General features: G+C 36.2%; 1 protein-coding gene across 1 annotated transcript in view; it reads right to left on the bottom strand.

Annotated features, from left to right (window-relative positions):
- Nucleotides 1-15,520: 15,520 nt before the first annotated feature.
- LOC149303262 (WD repeat-containing and planar cell polarity effector protein fritz homolog) overlaps nucleotides 15,521-18,997 on the bottom strand; it is an 81,351-nt gene continuing 77,874 nt past the window's right edge. The window contains exon 15 of the mRNA XM_089481407.1: nucleotides 15,521-15,611. Coding sequence (XP_089337533.1) covers nucleotides 15,521-15,611 — 91 coding nt within the window. The remainder of the gene's footprint in view (nucleotides 15,612-18,997) is intronic.

The raw sequence follows: 18,997 nt of genomic DNA, 5'->3' as shown, positions 1-18,997 counted from the left end.
TGCATTTTAGATTTTATAAATGTTATATCTTTTAAAATGTTTATTCCAAAGTATTTGGTCCATATCGAAAGTAAAAGCGACGCCATTGGGACGTGTTTATATATCTAATATATACCAGTATGCATTCTTTTTGCTGCTGTAGAGTCTGATGTTACCAAGAGAAGAAAAAGATAAACATCTAATTTAAAAGACAATAATAATTAAAAAAAAAAAAAAAAAAAGCCTTGAGAGAAAAGAGATTTAATCTGTCTCTTTTTTTTTTTTTTTTTTTTTTTTAGTTTAATATTTTATTTTTTGTTATCCCCTTTTTAGATCCTCCAGTCCTATTTTCTTAGTTGATTTTATCACTCTTTTTAAGTTATCCCTTATGAAAAGTATTAAATATGTATTTCTTACAAATCGGGGGAAAACAAAAAACAAACTTTAGTTTCTTTGCCTTTGTTTCTTAAAGTTTTTTTTTAAAGTTTTTATTTTTCAGGGTTTTTTTTAAATTATTATTTCGCTTTGTTTCTTAGTTTATTTAATGTTAGCGTCCCCCCCCCAGATTCCTACATACTGTATTATTTTTCACTATCCAGATGTTATAAGTGCAAGGGTCTTTGCAGGGTGGGGGCAGAAGGAGGTGCAGTGTTTCTCATAAGCAACTTAATTAAAATTCTTGTGGTTCCAGCTTCCACCCATTCAATCACATGACAGAAAGCAGCAGACACCAGACGCTGGGCTGAATAAGACCGAACGTGTAGAGGGTGTAGGACTGGATTTGAGGCTCTGTTTATGTGATGCTTTTACATGTTCTTGGGTGCATGGGGTGTTCTTTTCCTTACAGGCAGAGTGCCACCTGCTAGCCCCTCCACAGCCCTGCACCAGGCAGGGAGACACAGCCTAAACAGTGTGTCGCCTAATTACAAAAGGGAGAAAAAAAAAGAAGGAAAATGTGGTTAATTCTTTTCCTGTTGTTTTAGATTTAGTTTAATAAACAGGCTTGGTAAATTGCTAATGGAAGATTAGTTTTTAGGGTTGTATGGATTAATATTTTAACTTAATGTGTTTATTTTGACCAGGAAGAGGTGATCTAAAACCAACGAATCTCATTTCAGCTTGATGAAATATGTTATCTTTCTTGTAAAAATTGTGTTGAAATTATATGAAAAATCAAAAAATTATGATGATTAGTTTAGTGAATATATTTTAATGCAATATCATTACTATATTCCAATCCAGTATAAGAAAATTAATATAATTTCAGTGTTCCACATTGGATTTCTCATTCTAGGTTCTCCTTAATTTGTAGTACTAATATTCGTTTCGTTTATCACTACGATTTACTAAAATAAATTCGCTGAAACAAGCGATAAAACAGCACTACGACAATCGTAAAATACGGTGTCAATTTTTAACCAATTTCAATGATGACTTAATGATAGATTTATGGTTAAAACAACCCCATATCATTAAGTTATTACGTTATTTCCTGTTAGTAACACAATCATTTTAATTTAACTTCAACATGATAATATTTTAATGAATTCTCTTCGAATTTATTCTAAAGTATGCAGATTTTCGCATGTAAATGTCTATCAACCTGTAATATTTTCGTTTTTAAAACAGATCCACATTTTGTTAATTTATGCATTACGAAATGGAACAGTAGTCAAATGAATTAGAATAAATTGTAACAGGATGTGCTATCATCAAATTAAAATGGTTACAAAAAACCGTGATCACAGATCATTTGAGATACAATGTGCAATAATTGCTGTTATTACATACCATGCGCCTGGTTAACATCAAACTGTAGATCTTATATAAATAATGTAGCTTGTGATCTGTGATTTGACTGCAGGGGTGGAAAAAAAATAAATAATTAGGTAATAAGACAAAAAATGTAAATATAAAATATCCTAAAATAATAATGATAAAAACTAGTTTTCTTTCTTTTTGCTAATTTGCATCTTGAAGGACAGTGGTGGCTACAGGGCTGTTACATGCCTGTTTAATTATTATTATTATTATTATCATTTTTGTTGCTCAAATAATGATAATAATTATATTTTTACAAGAACAAAAAAGCAACACTATTATCCAATCTGTAGCTACATAGAGAATAAAATACCGAGCTGGGAACTCCAGGCAATTACCCTCTAATTACCCTCTAATGTCCATGACTACTACACTGAGGCAATTGGCTATTACCCTTCTCTCTCAGGTTACAGAACAAGTGCTATATTTACCTGTCCAGAGCAATTGCATTAGGTAAGGGGAGGGTGGATATGGGTCTAATAACCCTTTATAATCCTTTATGTAAATGTAAAATGCTTAAATAAACATCAATATACCCTTTTTATACCAACAAAACCGTCTGTGACTCTGAAAGTGTTAATGTTGATACAGATATTTTTGTTATTCACACAATGACGATGACACTAACAACAACAACATAAACTATTATTATTATTGTTAATTATTGTGATTAATTATTATTATTACCCACATCACAGTAGCCCACTCTACATTGATTATAAAATTGTGATCAAACATTCTGTGATTCTGATACTATTATTATTACTATCAATATATATATATATATATATATATATATATATAACATACTGATGATAATCCAAAATTGTGACCAATCCCTGTGACATTGTTGTGTGAATGCACACTTTAATTGGATGTGTATAATGCCATATAGGTAATAGAGTTACTATTTAATACTCCATAACTTTATAAAAGCGATAAGAAATGGATACATTTGTATTTGGTTCCTAAACATGAAAGGGAAACAAGCAAAGAGGTCTGGAAAAGTTTACCTAATTAGATGTTGTACCCAGAAGTCAGACAAACAGTGGCATCCAAAGTGTTATTTCCCCCAAATCCAGCCTGTCACTGCCCATACACTAAATACAACTTCGCATCGCTCTGTATGGATGAAAACATGCAATAGATCCTTAATAAAACATAACATAAGAAAACTATTTAACTCCCCCTTTGTGGTCTTATTGTTAAGTTGCTTATTATTGTTAACTGACACAGGCAGCCTGTGGGTGAGGAGAAGGGAGAGCACTTTAGGACAGGGAATTGACCACACAATGCTGGCCCTGCCACAGACTGCCTCTGGTTTCAGCTTCCATAACTCTAGAATGACTACACAAAGAAAAAGCACACGCATTGGGCAGCTTTCTTTAATGAATTCATTTTTTCCAAAAGTACCAATGATTCCCCTTAAAGCAATTTTTCAAATATCAGCATGTTTACTAAGCAGTGTCCTCCTAAGGTGCAATCTTGTGTGAGATTCTTCTGGGCAACTTCAACTCCCATCACTCTTAATACCAGGAATAAAGCAAATTAGGTAAAGGGGTATCAGCCTATGAAAGGGCTATTAGGACATCCCAATGATAATTCTTTTGATAATTCAAATGACCTGGTTTATTTATTCTCTCTTGTGTCTGTCTGTCTATCTATCTATCTATCTATCTATCTAATCTATCTATCTATCTATATATATATATATCTATATATATATCGTATATACCGTATATATTCCCTGTAATTGGCAATATAATTAGTACAGGGATGTGTTTATTTTGTTATTTGTTATTTTGTTATAATTTGTACAACGATTCAGTTGTAAATTTTATGAACCATTAACCTTTTTTTTTTTTTAAATGAAGCGTTTAATATTAAGGTAATGGGAAATAAAACATTACATTGAATTACAAACCACCCTGGTCACTCCAGACGAGTCACTTGTTGCCAGACAGAAATTCTGAGCAGAGGGAAGAGCAAATAAATGATAATTTATGGTTATATTTCCGCTTTCATTTTCTCAAATAATTGACTTTATCTGGAAAATGTGGAGATTTTGTAATAAGTGTATAGAGTGGCTGGAATGTGATTAGTGATCAGTCTGAAGGTTAAATGCGTCACCAGTAAAAAAAAACCTGCATTGAAGGGAATATTGTGCTGTATGCTCTGTGAAAATCGTTATTTTATTTGCCTTAATCTGGCAAAAAACAGAGATTCCCATTCAGGGGTATCTTGCAGTGTACCATCTTGGGTAGACTGAACCTGATATATATATATATATATATAGATATCTATATATATATATATATCTCTTGATCCCACATCTTTAACACACAGATTTTATCATCTGCTTCCTAAAGTCCCTTATATAATTAATAAAACACTCACAATATAAGTAACAATCAGAAAGTAGAGAGCACATGAGTATTAAAATGCTAGTTAAAACGGGTGCAAAATAAATGTAGTTTTTGGTAAAAGTGAACTTTTCTACTATATGTTATACATGTTATTTCCAGGAATACAAAAAATAAAATGTGTTATAGGCAAATACTTTAATGTTTGTTCTCAAGACTTTGAGGGGTATGAAAACATTCTAAACTCCACAATCATTTTGTGTGTTTTATTTTTCTATTACATTTATTGCATACAGTTAAAACAAGCTCCACTTTTGTAGTATTTCCAATGTATTTGGGAATTATTGAGCTTACTATATAATCAGCAATTTCTGTTCCACTTTATTAAAACATTTCATTGATTAAGATGGGTTTTTCACTCACAGAGCCCCTTTTATTTGTATTAGTATTATATCTATTATTATTATTATTTATTGTTTTATATAGTGCCTTCAAATACTACAGCACTACACAAAAGGTAGACAGCACATAACAACTAGTATATAACATAACAAGATGAAATAGAGAAACAAAAGGTGAGGAGGGCCCTGCTCAGATGAGCTCTTTTAACTGAAGCATTTGATTATAAAAGGGCTGAATAGAGTTGCTGATGTGCTCATCGTGAAGGTACTAAAAAACATTCTTGTAAACACAGAAACTTAGAATCTGATGCTATATTTGCCATTTGGCTCATTTTGCCTACCCAATTTTCATGATGCAAAGACATGATAATCAGCCCTTGGTCTTGTCTTAGATTCAGGATAGCTTTATGCCTATCTCATACAGGTTTAAATTCGCTCACTGTATTAGTCTCTACCACGTGTGGTGGGAGGCTGTTCCATTTATGTACCACCCTCTCCTTAAAGAAAAACTTTCTTACATTACACCTGAGCCTCAGACCCTCTAGTTTTAGATTATGATCGCTTGTTCTAACATTTTTCCTTCTTTGAAACAAACTTCCCTCTTGTAATTTATCATCTGTAAATGTATATGATGTGGAAAGTATATATTCAGATATGAATGTATTGAATACATTGAATTACATTTACATAAAGGTGTATACTTAAATATAAACAATAAAAAATCCTGCTAAATAATCTAAACTGCTGATCCTCCAGTTTTAGTTAATCATAAAAGAAGCTTTTAAAACTACAGCAATCCAGCTCCATGCCTTACCATATCTATTATTTTTATTATCATTATTATATATATATATATATATATATATATATATATATATATATATATATATATATATATGAACAAGCATGTCCTTTTAAAAGCTTCTCCATGGTTAGGGTGTGGATGGACCATAATTCATGTAATTTATGGTAGCAGCGAAATAATATTAAGGCCCCCAGGTGAAGCCAGGAATTCCACATGAATGAGTGCAAACAGCTGCAGTTGGACGTAGTAGGATGGTTTTGAAGGTGTAGTATGCCTTTAGACATCTGCAGGAGTTTATGGCATAGTATATATACTTTCAGTACTGGGTAGGATTCTAATGAAAACCTTTAAGCTTTATGATACCAGGTTTATATCTTAACTCAATGAAGGAGGAGTGCTGGCAGATTATGCTCAGCTGTACTCTGATAGAAAGATTTAGTGACATGGCTGAAGCCATTCCGTGTGTTTTGATTTGCAGTTCCAAATATAGCCACTAGGGGGTCTGGAGAAAACATTTGCACGATGAGGGGATCCTTGGATCACTATTCATTTTTTATACTTTTATTAAATATGTTTCGGATAGGTCAGGATAGTGCACATGGAGTGCATTGTCTACAAAATATAAAGGTAGGAAGTGTTTTAAGCCTTCCTTGCCTATATACTACTGTAAAACCTCACAAATAATACATACATGTTCAGTCTAATTTTAGGACCCCTAAAGAGGAGGTGTGTTATACAAAAGTACAAAATAACATAACTTTTACATGTTTTTTAAACTACTTATTACAGAAATCACAGTCATTATATAGAGTAACATTTTTATTTGCAATGGCTTTATAGCAGGCATGTCCAAAGTCCGGCCCGAGGGCCAATTGCCGCCCGCGTTCCGGACTGATAAGGCCCCACAGATAAGTTGCCCAAATAAAGATCTGTTTTTTTATATTAAAGGCAGAGTGATTTAACACCTGTTTAGATTTGTCATCCAAGTCACAAAATGAAAAGTATGCCGTTTTCAATCAACTTTGCATAAAATAGTTAATTTGCATTTAATTTTAACGGTTCAAAGAATGTCAGGCAAAATGGTCGGCCCTCGCACATGTTCACTTCATCAAATCTGGCACTCTTCGAAAAAAGTTTGAACATGCCTGCTTTATAGTATCCAAATACATTATTTTCAAATACTCATTCTAATGACAATACAAATACTTTATGTTAAAAGAGACTACACCGAACAGAATTTGGAACATATAAATATAGGCTTTAAAACAGTCGGGACAGTGGGATTTTCTGAGAAAAAAAAAAACCAAAAAAAAAACCTTTAACAGGAGCTGTAAAGTATGGGTCACTAGGGCGCAGAATAATGAAAATGTCATATAATTGACATGCAGCATATGAGTGTGATGTATCATTGATGTGCATCATTAAGGGTTAATGCTCTAAAAGACTGTCTGGTAAGCACAGGCAAGTCACGATTTACAGTAGCTGGAGTTGAAGAACATCACTGCATTTCTACCTTTCCTAGGTAGACATTCATGGTTTCTCCTCTGCATCCAGAACTTGTTATGCTTTGGTCATTACAGGGGAATATAAATCCACAATAAAACTGTTATTGCAGCCAAATGTGGGAATTTGAGCGGGTTCATGCACATTTGCTGCCTTGAGCTCATGTACATTTTGTCTTGAGTTGAGTGTTCATGGAATTATTGGTAGGTCCTGGGGTCTCCAGGTAAAACTTGGAAAACATCAGGTCCTTCATCTCCTTGACTATTGTAGGTAGTAACCTATGGAAGGTGAGACTGATTAAAGTACATATGTTGGATGAAGAGAAACCTTAACAACACCCTGTCCAGAAGCATCAGGTGGCAATATTATTCTTTGATTAACACGGTTGTGGTTATATGGCAGATGTTAGGTAGATGTATTTACATGAGTTAGCTATGGAGGTAATCCATTGAATCCCCATAGTGTCTGGTAGGTCTGTTTTCATACAAGTCTTTACACATATGAGTTTAGTTTCTTCATTTGACTCACCGCTTAGCACATAACTATATCTCCCTTTGAAGCCGTACTTATTTAACTGTGTTGGAAACAAACTGGAAAGTTGTGTAAACTGAAATGAAATATGGTGGGGAAGGCTGGATTCTAATGATCACTTTGTGAATAATCATGTAGATAATAAAAAGAACAACGAATATCATTTGGCATCTCATAGTTGAGCAACTCTGATACAAACATTGCAGGCCCTTAGCAAAGATACATGACTGTTTTACTGTTCTTTTTGCTTCTAACACTCAATTACTTACAATTAAATGAGGTAAAAAAAGGTAATCACATTTTTTTTTTAAATTCCAAATTAAAAGTAAAAATATGCATTTTTTGAACTTCACACATACACAACATTTTTTTTGCATCAATGACTATTTGCTTTCCTGTGGGGTTTGGGGATGCAGAAGTCATTTTGGAATCTGTTTGAGAACTGCCACATGAAGCCTACAGAGCCTCTTTTCTCAGTTCCTGTTGGGTAAGTTGACTAGAAGATGACTGTAGACTTCAGTGGAGCTGAAAAAGATCTGGTGTTGCCGTGGGAGATGGAACATCGCCTTACTCATCTGTTCTTTGATCATGGAACAATCTCCTAGGCACGGTGCACTCTTGGCAGAAGATACAGCAGTTCTGGCTGTGCAGTGTTGTTCTACCATAAAGTGAGGCTGTTGGTGATGTACGGCATGTAGAGAAGTATAATTAACTGAGCAGTTTTAATGTTTTATTTTACTGAACAATATTACTGAAACAGAAAAGGTGAGCCTTAGGTTCAGCCCCACTAACAAAGAATGTATACTGAAGGAGAGCAAATGTACATATACACACACACACACACACAGGTGACACCGCTATCATATGCTTTATAGTGCATATGATGACTGGAGTGTCTCTTTAATAATGTATAAGCCATCCCTGTGAAATTTACAGCTAGCGACCACTCAGCAACATATAAAAAGGGCATACGTATATAAAGGAAAGATTATTCATTAGCATTGAACCCTAGACAACCCTATGCAGAAAGGGGCATTCGAAAACCCCTAGGAGTGTCCCTGCAGGGCCTTTAAAGTGGACTTTGTTGAGCTATTGAGAACTCATAAACGATCCTCATCAGAGTCACCTGAAATCAAGAATTAGTCCCACCTATGGCATACCTGTAAGAAACAAATCACTATATAGTGACCAAACTACCATGAAATCAATTTTGGCATTTTTGTGCCCATAAAAAACATGACAGCCCACCTGTGACAGTCTGTACAGCTACCCAAAGTCACAGAGTATCTGCCCATTTACCCTAAAATCCTTAAATCTGTGTAAAATAATTCTGGAACTGTGGGTTGGTTCCAAAGTGTTTCCTGGTAAGGATATTCTCCTCATATTAATTCATATGGCCTTATTCAGTAAACAGGGTGTTTGCTGGGGTTGAAATGCTGACTCTAACTTATAACGCAAGAAGGGGTTGACTGGCTCTGCCTTATTAATAGTTAAATCTGTGAGTTGGCCAGGGCCGGCCCTACCATGGAGCAGAGTGGGGCAATTGCTCCAGGCGGCACTTTTGAAGGGGCGGCACTTTGCTGCTCCAAGCCCTTTTTTTTTTTCTTTTTCTAAAGCGGAAGAGAGAGAGGGCCGGCCCTGGAGCTGGCTCAAGATGATGTGTTTAGTCAAGGGTGATTCCTTGTATTGGGCCAACACATAAAAAGATGTTGAGTCGCATATACTTTCAGGTCTCTTCTTCATATGGCTATATCCATTTTCCCTAGTGAGACAGTGTAGGACATTTCAGTAAGTTAATTATGGATTATGTAGGACCAACAAAACCACTCAGAGCCATTCATCCTTCATAGTGTGGTTGAAACTGCAAATTATTATTATAATTATTATTATTTATTTATATAGCGCCAACAGTTTACGCAGCACTGAATACAATACAAATATTCAAGGGGTATAACAAGACAAGAATTGACAGAATAAGACAAACCGATACATTAGGTGGAGAGGCCCTGCTCGCAAGCTTACAATCTTGAGGGTTCCCTTATTTGTGAATAAACCACACAGAAACAGGTTAGTTATTGAAAGTGCCAGATATGAATCTCTGATGAGTGCGATGACATTGCAAGCAAATACAAAAAACAAAAAGTGAAACTGGATTTAAAATATTCAACCAATCATTTAACTTTGCTATGCATAGAAAGTATCGTAGAAGTTTCATTAAAAGACACCATGACATATCCTTTGTTTTTGTAAACCCAAAGCCTCTTGACATGCAGGCTAAATAGATTATAATGTAATAGTACAGGATTAGAGATCCCAGCCTGGTGTCATACTAATCCTTTACATAGACTATGACTCGATACTGACATGGCTGCAATTCAGAACAGTTCTGCCTATCTGACACATGGCAGCAGTTTAGAGAACTCGCAAACCTTTTTTGATATCGCCTAACAAAGTAGACAAATCAATGAAAATAAACAAGAATTATTGTATTATATATATTGAATTAGCATTAAAATGTACATATAGTCTCTCTGTGCTTGATTTGTACGCTTGCATGACCTTTTAGCAATATATATGGTCACTGTTTATGTATAAAGTAGGGCAAATAGGATGGGTGGGATAACATATTACTTAAAAAATGTCTGTTCTATTTCTGGTTTAATTTACAAAAATATCTTAACATGAAAAATATCTGCTTGGTGTTATATTACTTTATCGAGTCTTTATAAAAGCTGCTAATGTAATAAAAGTTGTTAAAAAACATTAAATGTTCACATAAATTACAAAACAGCATATCACAGTGTGTTTTTTGGCAAATCAGTATAAAACATAAAAACTCCAGTACCTTGGTTTTCACATGTATGCAATTCACAACAATATAATCTCATTTTGGGGATGCTGGGGGCAGGATTATAATTGAGTATCACCTTTGTTCATAGATTGCAACATAAAACTAACTCGTGATATACCGTATTTGCTCGATTATAAGACAAGGCTTTTTTCAGAGCCTTATAATCAGGGTCGTCTTATAATCAGACCTCAAATAGGTCTGACTATGAGACGACTAAGATCCAGATCTCCCGCAGCTGCAGGGGACCTGGATCCTCCTGTCTCACCCCCCCCCGCCCCACTTACCGGTACTTCTGAGTCCCCGGTGTGTAGCTGGGGCAGCGCTGCAGCAGGAAGGAGGTGTGGCTAGCAGCGGGGGTTGTCTGCGTCCATCGCGCAGACCTTCCCCGGCTGTCAGAGATCAGAGTTCCCCGCACCGGTGCCGGGGAACTCTGATCTCTGACAGTCGGGGAAGGTCTGCGCGATGGACACAGACAACCCCCGCTGCTAGCCACGCCTCCTTCCGGCTGCAGCGGAAGTGCGTGGGATCTACACGCTACCCCGGCTACATGACAGGGAAGTCAGAAGCGCCAGTAAGTTTGGGGGGGGGGAGTGTTAAATGGGGGGCATAAGGCATTTCTGGAGGCAGAGTGCTCTGTTAAATGCCTTTTAACCCCCTTAATGCCACTCTGCCTCCAGAAATGCCTTTTTAACCCTCTACACGCCACTCTGCCTCCTGAATGCCTTAAACCTCCCTATATGCCACTCTTCCCCATAATATGCCTTTTAACCCTCTAAATGCCAGAGTGGCATATAGGGGTATAAGGCATATCATGGGGCACAATGGCATATAGGGGGTATAAGGCACATCTGGGGCAGATGTGCATAACTGGGGGGCAGGTTGGAAAATGGAAGGAAATAAAAGCTAAATATTTTTCTCAATCATAGCTTTTATTAAAAAAAAAATAGTTTAGATGAATTAACATTTACTGGTAAAACTTTTTTCCTATAGGGTCGTCTTATATTCAGGCTTTTTCTTTTTTCCTAAATTAATATTCAGATTTGGGGTCGTCTTATAATCGAGCAAATACGGTATATTTATCTTGAGTAACAGTGCTTTCCTCTTGTAAGCATGATGTCTATAAACCTGGTCGTATTGCTGTATAGTATGATTATCCTGTGCATATTTAACTCTTTGAGTGCCAGTACGGTGTGAACGACTGGGGACCTCTCTGGTCTTCACAGGGTTAATAAAATAGCATATCTGCACATAACTGAGAAAAAAAAAACATTTTTAAATGGTTGCCCATTAAGGCTTATAGAGGATGAACAGACTGATAGACTATACCTCCCTTTATTCTGTTGCTGGACAACTTATTGTTGGGGGTATGAATAATGAAACCAATTCATGAAAGATAGAATCAGTCTATAATTACACTCAGACAATAAAGTGCATTATTTCCCGAGCAGGGGGAGCCACACGTCATGACAAAATACCCTGATTCTTTCATTTTTAAGTGACCAAAAAAATAATTTCTGGAAATGCATATTATGTTCACCGATGATTATACGGATTTTCCCATAAAAAGATGCCATTCTTTTACCTGAGTGTAAATGAAATATATAATAAAAAGTATAGCTATTTTTCACTTTTTGAATTCTTCATGGACTATTATAATGGTGAAAATAGGTTAACGCTAATTTATGACTTCCATTCAGTCCTAATAATAAGATGACATTGGAATGGTCTGTAAGAGGACTTTATATTTTTTTTGTATAGGAAAAATAATGGTAATTTTTAGCAAGATTGTAGTTTAAGATTATGAAAAATGAGCGCTTGCTTGGAAAAATGCTTTTGCCCCTGAAAGCAGGTTCTTTCATGGAGGTAATGTAAGGGAAGATTCTATCTCCTACCATCTCAATAGAATGCGTTTCACCCACTTGAGTGGAAGTCACGTCTGCATTACAAGTGCGGACTGCTAGAACAGAGATATTACTTGCAGGAAATGCAAAATATCTTATCGCTGTATTAGGATCTCTTTAAAAGAGATACATATTAATAGAATCAATATTTCCACTTCATAACAACACAAAATGCTGAGAGCCGAGGTTACCAGAGTAAAAAAGGACATTTATGCTAATATATTGCATTAAATGGGAGCAAGTACATCAAAATGCAGCCTCAGCAGTATCTATTAGCATTACCCGTGAATGGGAGCCATCTCCAAACATTAGCTGGCATGCTTTGAACATCACAAAATAATAACACTACACTGGTGAGAAAAAATTGAATTTCAGGTAAATATAAATATAGCGCCTGCAAAAGAACTTCTATTATTTGCGACCATTCAATAAGATCGCTCTTCTGTGGGCTACATGGCCAGACGGATGATGTTTTTTTTCCAATGGGTACATATGAGATGTGCAGTTCTGTTGGCTGGATTTGTGTAAAGGAAAGAAAAGAAGCTTCAGGCTCTTTGTTACAAACCAATGTAGACTTTTATATCTCCAGCATTGGTTCTCAAACCATTTCTTAGGAATCGCGACAAGTTCACAGTTTAGGGCCAACCTAATTATACACCATTAGGGATCCCCGTAAAATTCTTGTATTGTAACAGTCAACCGGATTGAGAACGCTGGATATTCCCTGCATATAGCCAGTAGGTATAAAATGCAGCAGCTTTACAATGAAACAGTAAGATTTATACAGCATTGTGTTGCCAAGTTCATCCTGCTTTACATGATAAACTCCATGAAGTTATATAAAATAGGGCACTTTTATAATACTGCAGCCGCCAGAAATGCCGGAACTTCCACTTTAAATAATATCCTACAGATGCACCGACTGGAGATTTTATGTTTATATTTATAACTAGCCTTACTGGTCTCTTGGCATGACAGGCAAAACTAACAGTCTACTCTTGAATGTGGTCAGAAAAAGTCAATATAAAGGAAAAAAGAAAAAAGTATAAGCTATTTGGCCCCCTAAACGGCGGACGTTTTTAAACTGTTCTTTACGGTATCTGCTATCTGCTATGTTTAAGAGGGGGTTAAGTCGGTGATCGTTAAGGCTGTAGTCTGCGGATGATGGGTTATTCACACTAAGCCGAAGTGCACCACTTTCAAGGAACCGCTTCCTCCCGTGTCCTGAAAACACAAAGCCACGCCATTAGAGAACATGCCAATTAGATTAATACAAGTACATGTGAAATATCAGCACCCAAATTACTAAGTAAAAAGAAGCAATACTTAACGATGCAACGGATTCGACACAAGGCAGCGCTACAAAATTTACATATTTGTATTTTCTAGAATACGTAACTCAATATTTAAGGGGAAAAACTTCCACCACATTTCTGAGTGATTATGTTTTTCCCGTTACCTGTACGGTACCAGAGTATTGTAACAGTCTGTATGCTACTGCTTTCCCCAACGGAATTGTGTAATTACACATCTTTACACACACACACGTGCTTCTTATCTCACCACCCATGAGATTGAATGACTTTCCCAGGGTCTGATTTTACACGTTCTATATATTTGGGCAGAAAGTTTTTTAATCTATTTTCAAATTCTATTTTTCTCTCTGTTATCTGTGCTGACTTTTACATTTGTCTCTGCCTGCCCTGACCATTGCCGGATTCTGCTCGCTCTGATCTATTGCCTATAATTCTGTACTTCTTGTCTCCACTGTTGGCTATATGAGACCATTCTCCTGGATCATCCTAGGGACTGTAATGGATGCACAGTTAAGATTTCCCCTACATACTGTCTCCATTCTACACAACAAACTCACTGCACACATCCAAATAATCCGTTTCAGTACAGTATATCAGTATTTTTTATTGTATTAGTTTATGTGTTATTAGCAGGACCATGTAATAATGAGTGTCGATTGTGATAAAATGTGAATGATAAATTGGTTTATGTGGTTGGAAATACAGTAGGTTTGTTGCGGATATGGGCTGGATATGATGAGATATATTGGATTGTTGATAATTACCTCTCTATCAAAATCTTCTTTGGAGCGCCCTGTAAACAGAACAGAAAGAGCACAAACATATAAATCTGTTCAGAGATACATTTTGACAACATTTAGGACATTTGGAAATCTCTAATGATACTAATATGATTTTATAATATAAAAGTCTTAGCTTCAAGATAAATAAAATGTAGCATTACTGTAGAAAGTTTTACTTTACTAACAGGGTGGTAGATAAATGGAACAGCCTCTCATCAGAAGTGGTAGATGCTAATACAGTGAGATTTAGACACACATGGGATAGACTCAACATATCTTTATGCCTAAAACAATGCCAAAGATCAATGGGCAGACTAGATGGGCTGGAAAAAAGTAAAACTCACCCAGCCATGTCTTTATGGAGCTTGCTTTGTGCACTGGGGCACTGCCATGCTGGAATAGAAAAGGGACTTCCCCAAACTGTTCCCACAAGATGGGAAGCATAACATTGTCCAAAATGTCTTGGTATGCTGAAGGTGACTGGCCCGCACACAGCCCTGATCTCAACCCCATCGAACACCTTTTAGATTAAATGGAATGGAGATTGGCCAGGCCTTCTCGTCCAACATCAGTGACTTCACAAACACTTTACTGGATGAATGGGCAAAAATCCCACAGAAACCCCCCAAAATCTTGTGGAAAGCCTTCTCAGAAAAGTGGAAACTGTTATAGCTGCATAGAGGGGGGACCGACTACATAAAAGACCCTGTTGGTGTTATGGTCAGGTGTCCAAATACTTTTGTCCATACAGTGTCCCTTGCTCCCTTCTCTTTAATATTTCTCTTTTTACCACTTGATTTATATATATATATATATATATATATATATATATATATATATATACACACACACACACATTTCCAGATTACATTAAATTATACATTTCTAAAAATGTGCATTTTCAAAATCTTTAAAAAAAAAAAAAAAGAGAACAGAGTGAAAAGCACTATACCATATCGAGATCAGAATGAGAAATCCATAGTGCTTTCAACTGGCAGGGTATGCAATCAAATATTATTGTAGAGATCTCATGCACAAATGACAGGAAGTTTAATTTATACACACTGTGATGTGCGGCCCGTTAAAAACGCACCTCTGTCATACAGAGATATCTCTTTTTTTTCCCAAACATGGTTCCTGACAGATAAAGCTCACATTGTGTGTTGGTTACATAAGATACATTGAACACATTCATTGCTCTCTGCGTGTCTCCCTAGCTCCCTCTGGTAATAAATTGCATCACTCAAAGCATTTAACAGCCACTTTTCTATTCCATACCCCGATTCCAAGGTAGTGCTTTATCCAGCGATTCAGCATAGACTTCTATTCCAATCTCATTCTCTATGTGAACTAATTGTCTGTGGAAAGAAAGAAAAAAAAATGGTAGATGCAATCACTGGAAAGAAGTAATTTTATTTGTTTACAGCATCAAGTGATGTACTCGATGGAGTCATTCAGGTTTCACAAACTGCTCTTTGGCTGACAATATTCTATTTGTTGAGTCAACTGTGGCCATCATGGCACCAAAGAAACTCAACGTCTGCTTCCGTCAGACAGAAGGATTTTGCACTGGTCATTTCTACCTTTGTGTCAGACCATGGGGTAGCACAATCTCATGATCGGTCAGTGCCTTTGTACAAAGTAACTACTACTCCACAAAAGTCATGTATTTTTTAGAAGCAGACATCTCAGAGCCCCAAGCAAACTTAAAATGTCTCAATTCTGAAAAGCTCCCGTTAGAAATATCTGTGTTTCTATGCATAGGGGTGAGAACGAAACAGTGAAATCCAATTTATAACTCATAATCATCTATAAAACATGGTATATGTTCTCTGAAATACCCTGTCATGCCCTGTGTGTGCCTCAATGGCCAGTAAAAGTTGAGTAGTGGCTGCAAGAGGAAGTTTAAGAGATGTTCATAAATCCCATTGCTTTATTTCAGGGTTATGATAATCAATAGAAAACAAGAAAGAAACACCTCCACAAAAAACGGTGAATGATAATAAGAAAATAATAATAGTATATTTATAAATACCCTACAGGTCCTGCTGCTACCCGAGAATAACACTCCTCATAAGCGTTAACAGGAACAATAGAACAAAATACCGGGGCGCAAAGACATGTGGGAAAAAAATTAAAATAATAATATAGTGTAATAAAAGCTCAAATATTTTGAAGATAAAAAATGAAGTAATTGCACTCACAAACGTGCTCAAGGTGAGGCGCTCATCAAAGTGATGGAGTCTGTATATCCTTAGAAATACTGTGCTAAGGAACAGAAACCAAAAATAGTGCAAATAAACGTTTGATATATTTATTATAAAATGAAGGTAAAAAACTCACAAGCGTATATGCATAACCAAATTGTCATGCATAAAAGCAATCGAAGGATGTCCTTTTCAATAAAATCCGGAAGGTCGATGATATGTATAAAATATTTCTTAAGAATCTCTCAACGCGTTTCGCCGACTATGGCGTCGGCTTCCTCAGGAGAATTTTGACACATTGACTTTGAAAAATTCTCCTGAGGAAGCCAACACCATAGTCGGCGAAACGCGTTGAGAGATTCTTAAGAAATATTTTATACATATCATCGACCTTCCGGATTTTATTGAAAAGGACATCCTTCGATTGCTTTTATGCATGACAATTTGGTTATGCATATACGCTTGTGAGTTTTTTACCTTCATTTTATAATAAATATATCAAACGTTTATTTGCACTATTTTTGGTTTCTGTTCCTTAGCACAGTATTTCTAAGGATATATAGACTCCATCACTTTGATGAGTGCCTCACCTTGAGCACGTTTGTGAGTGCAATTACTTCATTTTTTATCTTCAAAATATTTGAGATTTTATTACACTATATTATTATTTTTATTTTTTTCCCACATGTCTTTGCGCCCCGGTATTTTGTTCTATTGTTAGTATGATAATCATTCTAATAATCTAAATAAGCTCAAGCTTGAATGTACCAAAACAAATCCCAACATGCAAAGGATCAGTGCTTGGTGTTTGTATACTTCCAATATCACATAACAGAGGTAAAGCTTTGTATAAATGCCTTCATGTTGATACAGTTAATATCATGTCTTCCAAGCCAGGAGTATGAATTACATCATTGTGCAAAAAGGACAATTAATCGTTCATCTCTCCTATGTAATTTCAATTAAGGACAAAAAGTAGGGTACAGCATTTGAACAGAAGGGGTTCTAGAGCATACAGCTGCAATGGTTCTAAATGGGTTGGGAGTGAGCTGTGAGAATAGTTGGAGAATGAGTTCAGAAGGGAATGCCCTGTTTCTTGGCCTTCTCAAATAATAGAAATTATTCTGTGAATGAGAGAAGGAAATGAGACACTCCATGCACACATAGTAGGATAGATCAGAAAGAAAAGTATCCAAGAGGAGAGAACATTCAGATGCCAATGGGGTGAGTAACATGATGTGAAACTCGCTGACAACAATAGGATTAATCAAGCATCTGTCTGATAATGAGCAAAAAATTAGTCATCTGTGATAAGTGGAGTAGATACGAGTGGATTCATGTAAATATGGTACTGTAATGTGATCGAAAGGCACAATTTAGTAGTGGAAGGTTGTAAATAATTATCCATTATTAGATATAAACATGACATTAAAAAGTGATATATTCTGAAAATAAAGTGAGCCGCCCCCTGTGTAATTTATTTTGACCCTCACTCATTATCAATTCCATGGCAAAGCTGAGCCAGCCTACAATACCATATCAGGTTCATCCCATTTGTGAACCATGTTGACATGTTTATCACCCAAGATAACATTTGATAAAATAGTTATTATACAGCAAATACAATACAATGAAGTATTTGAAATTCACACCCTCCAATAATTCATGTGTCCAGATTTGTGTTAAGGGAGGTGGGGCTGGCCTGGAAGTGGTTGTGGCCATCAGCCCAATGTACCTGAGGAGCACATTGTGATGGTCTGCAGCTGAACATCACAAGGTTGGCCACATAAGAGCAGCTCCCTGGGTTGGCCAGAGGATCTTCCCAACCGGCTAATGATCCATATTGCCTTCAAAAGCGGGATGGTGGGGCAGCTACCCAGTACCCAATAATCAGGGCTGATTAGCAAAAAATGTTGGAACTTATACTATTGACATCTTTTCTGGGAAAACAGCCATCCACCAGCATTTATCACCTTACATTTATAAGATGGAATCTAAATACAAGAAAACAATGACTGTGTCTTCTTTTGCATTGTAATAGCCAGTGAGAGAACCGGTCACACTTCATATTAGACTAATCTCCCACTATAACTTTGGTCTAATCTCTAGTATAATTTCAGACTAATCTTCTAGAATGATAGATTTTGTTCCATGGTGACTGGACAGGGAAGTCTAAAATCTTTTTTTTTTTTTCTTCTCAGAAAAAAACCTGCACATTAAATAAATACATACAATATATAGTATGAAAAGGTTTACTACCCTGTTCATTTTGTGTATTTAGTTGAATGAGTTCAAAATGCCCACCAGGGGATGCCCTAGCGGGGGGGGGGGGGCGCAAAACTGGTAAATTCCTGAGCTAAACCGTCTTTACAATGTACTGCTGAATAGGGAGCCCAAAGGAACTGCCGAAAAAAGATCAGATCTTTCCCATGTCTTTGTCTGTATTGTCCCCATACAGTCAGGGATAGGGATGCAGCTGTGAATCCATAAAGCAACCTACAGCAACTGTGTTCTTCATCAGCTTCCTGCGAGCCTCT

Source organism: Sceloporus occidentalis, unplaced genomic scaffold, assembly GCF_023333645.1.
Source record: "Sceloporus occidentalis isolate IW3139 unplaced genomic scaffold, rSceOcc1.0.p SCAF_15, whole genome shotgun sequence".
NCBI lineage: Eukaryota > Metazoa > Chordata > Lepidosauria > Squamata > Phrynosomatidae > Sceloporus > Sceloporus occidentalis.
This window is presented reverse-complemented; position numbering and strand designations above follow the sequence as displayed.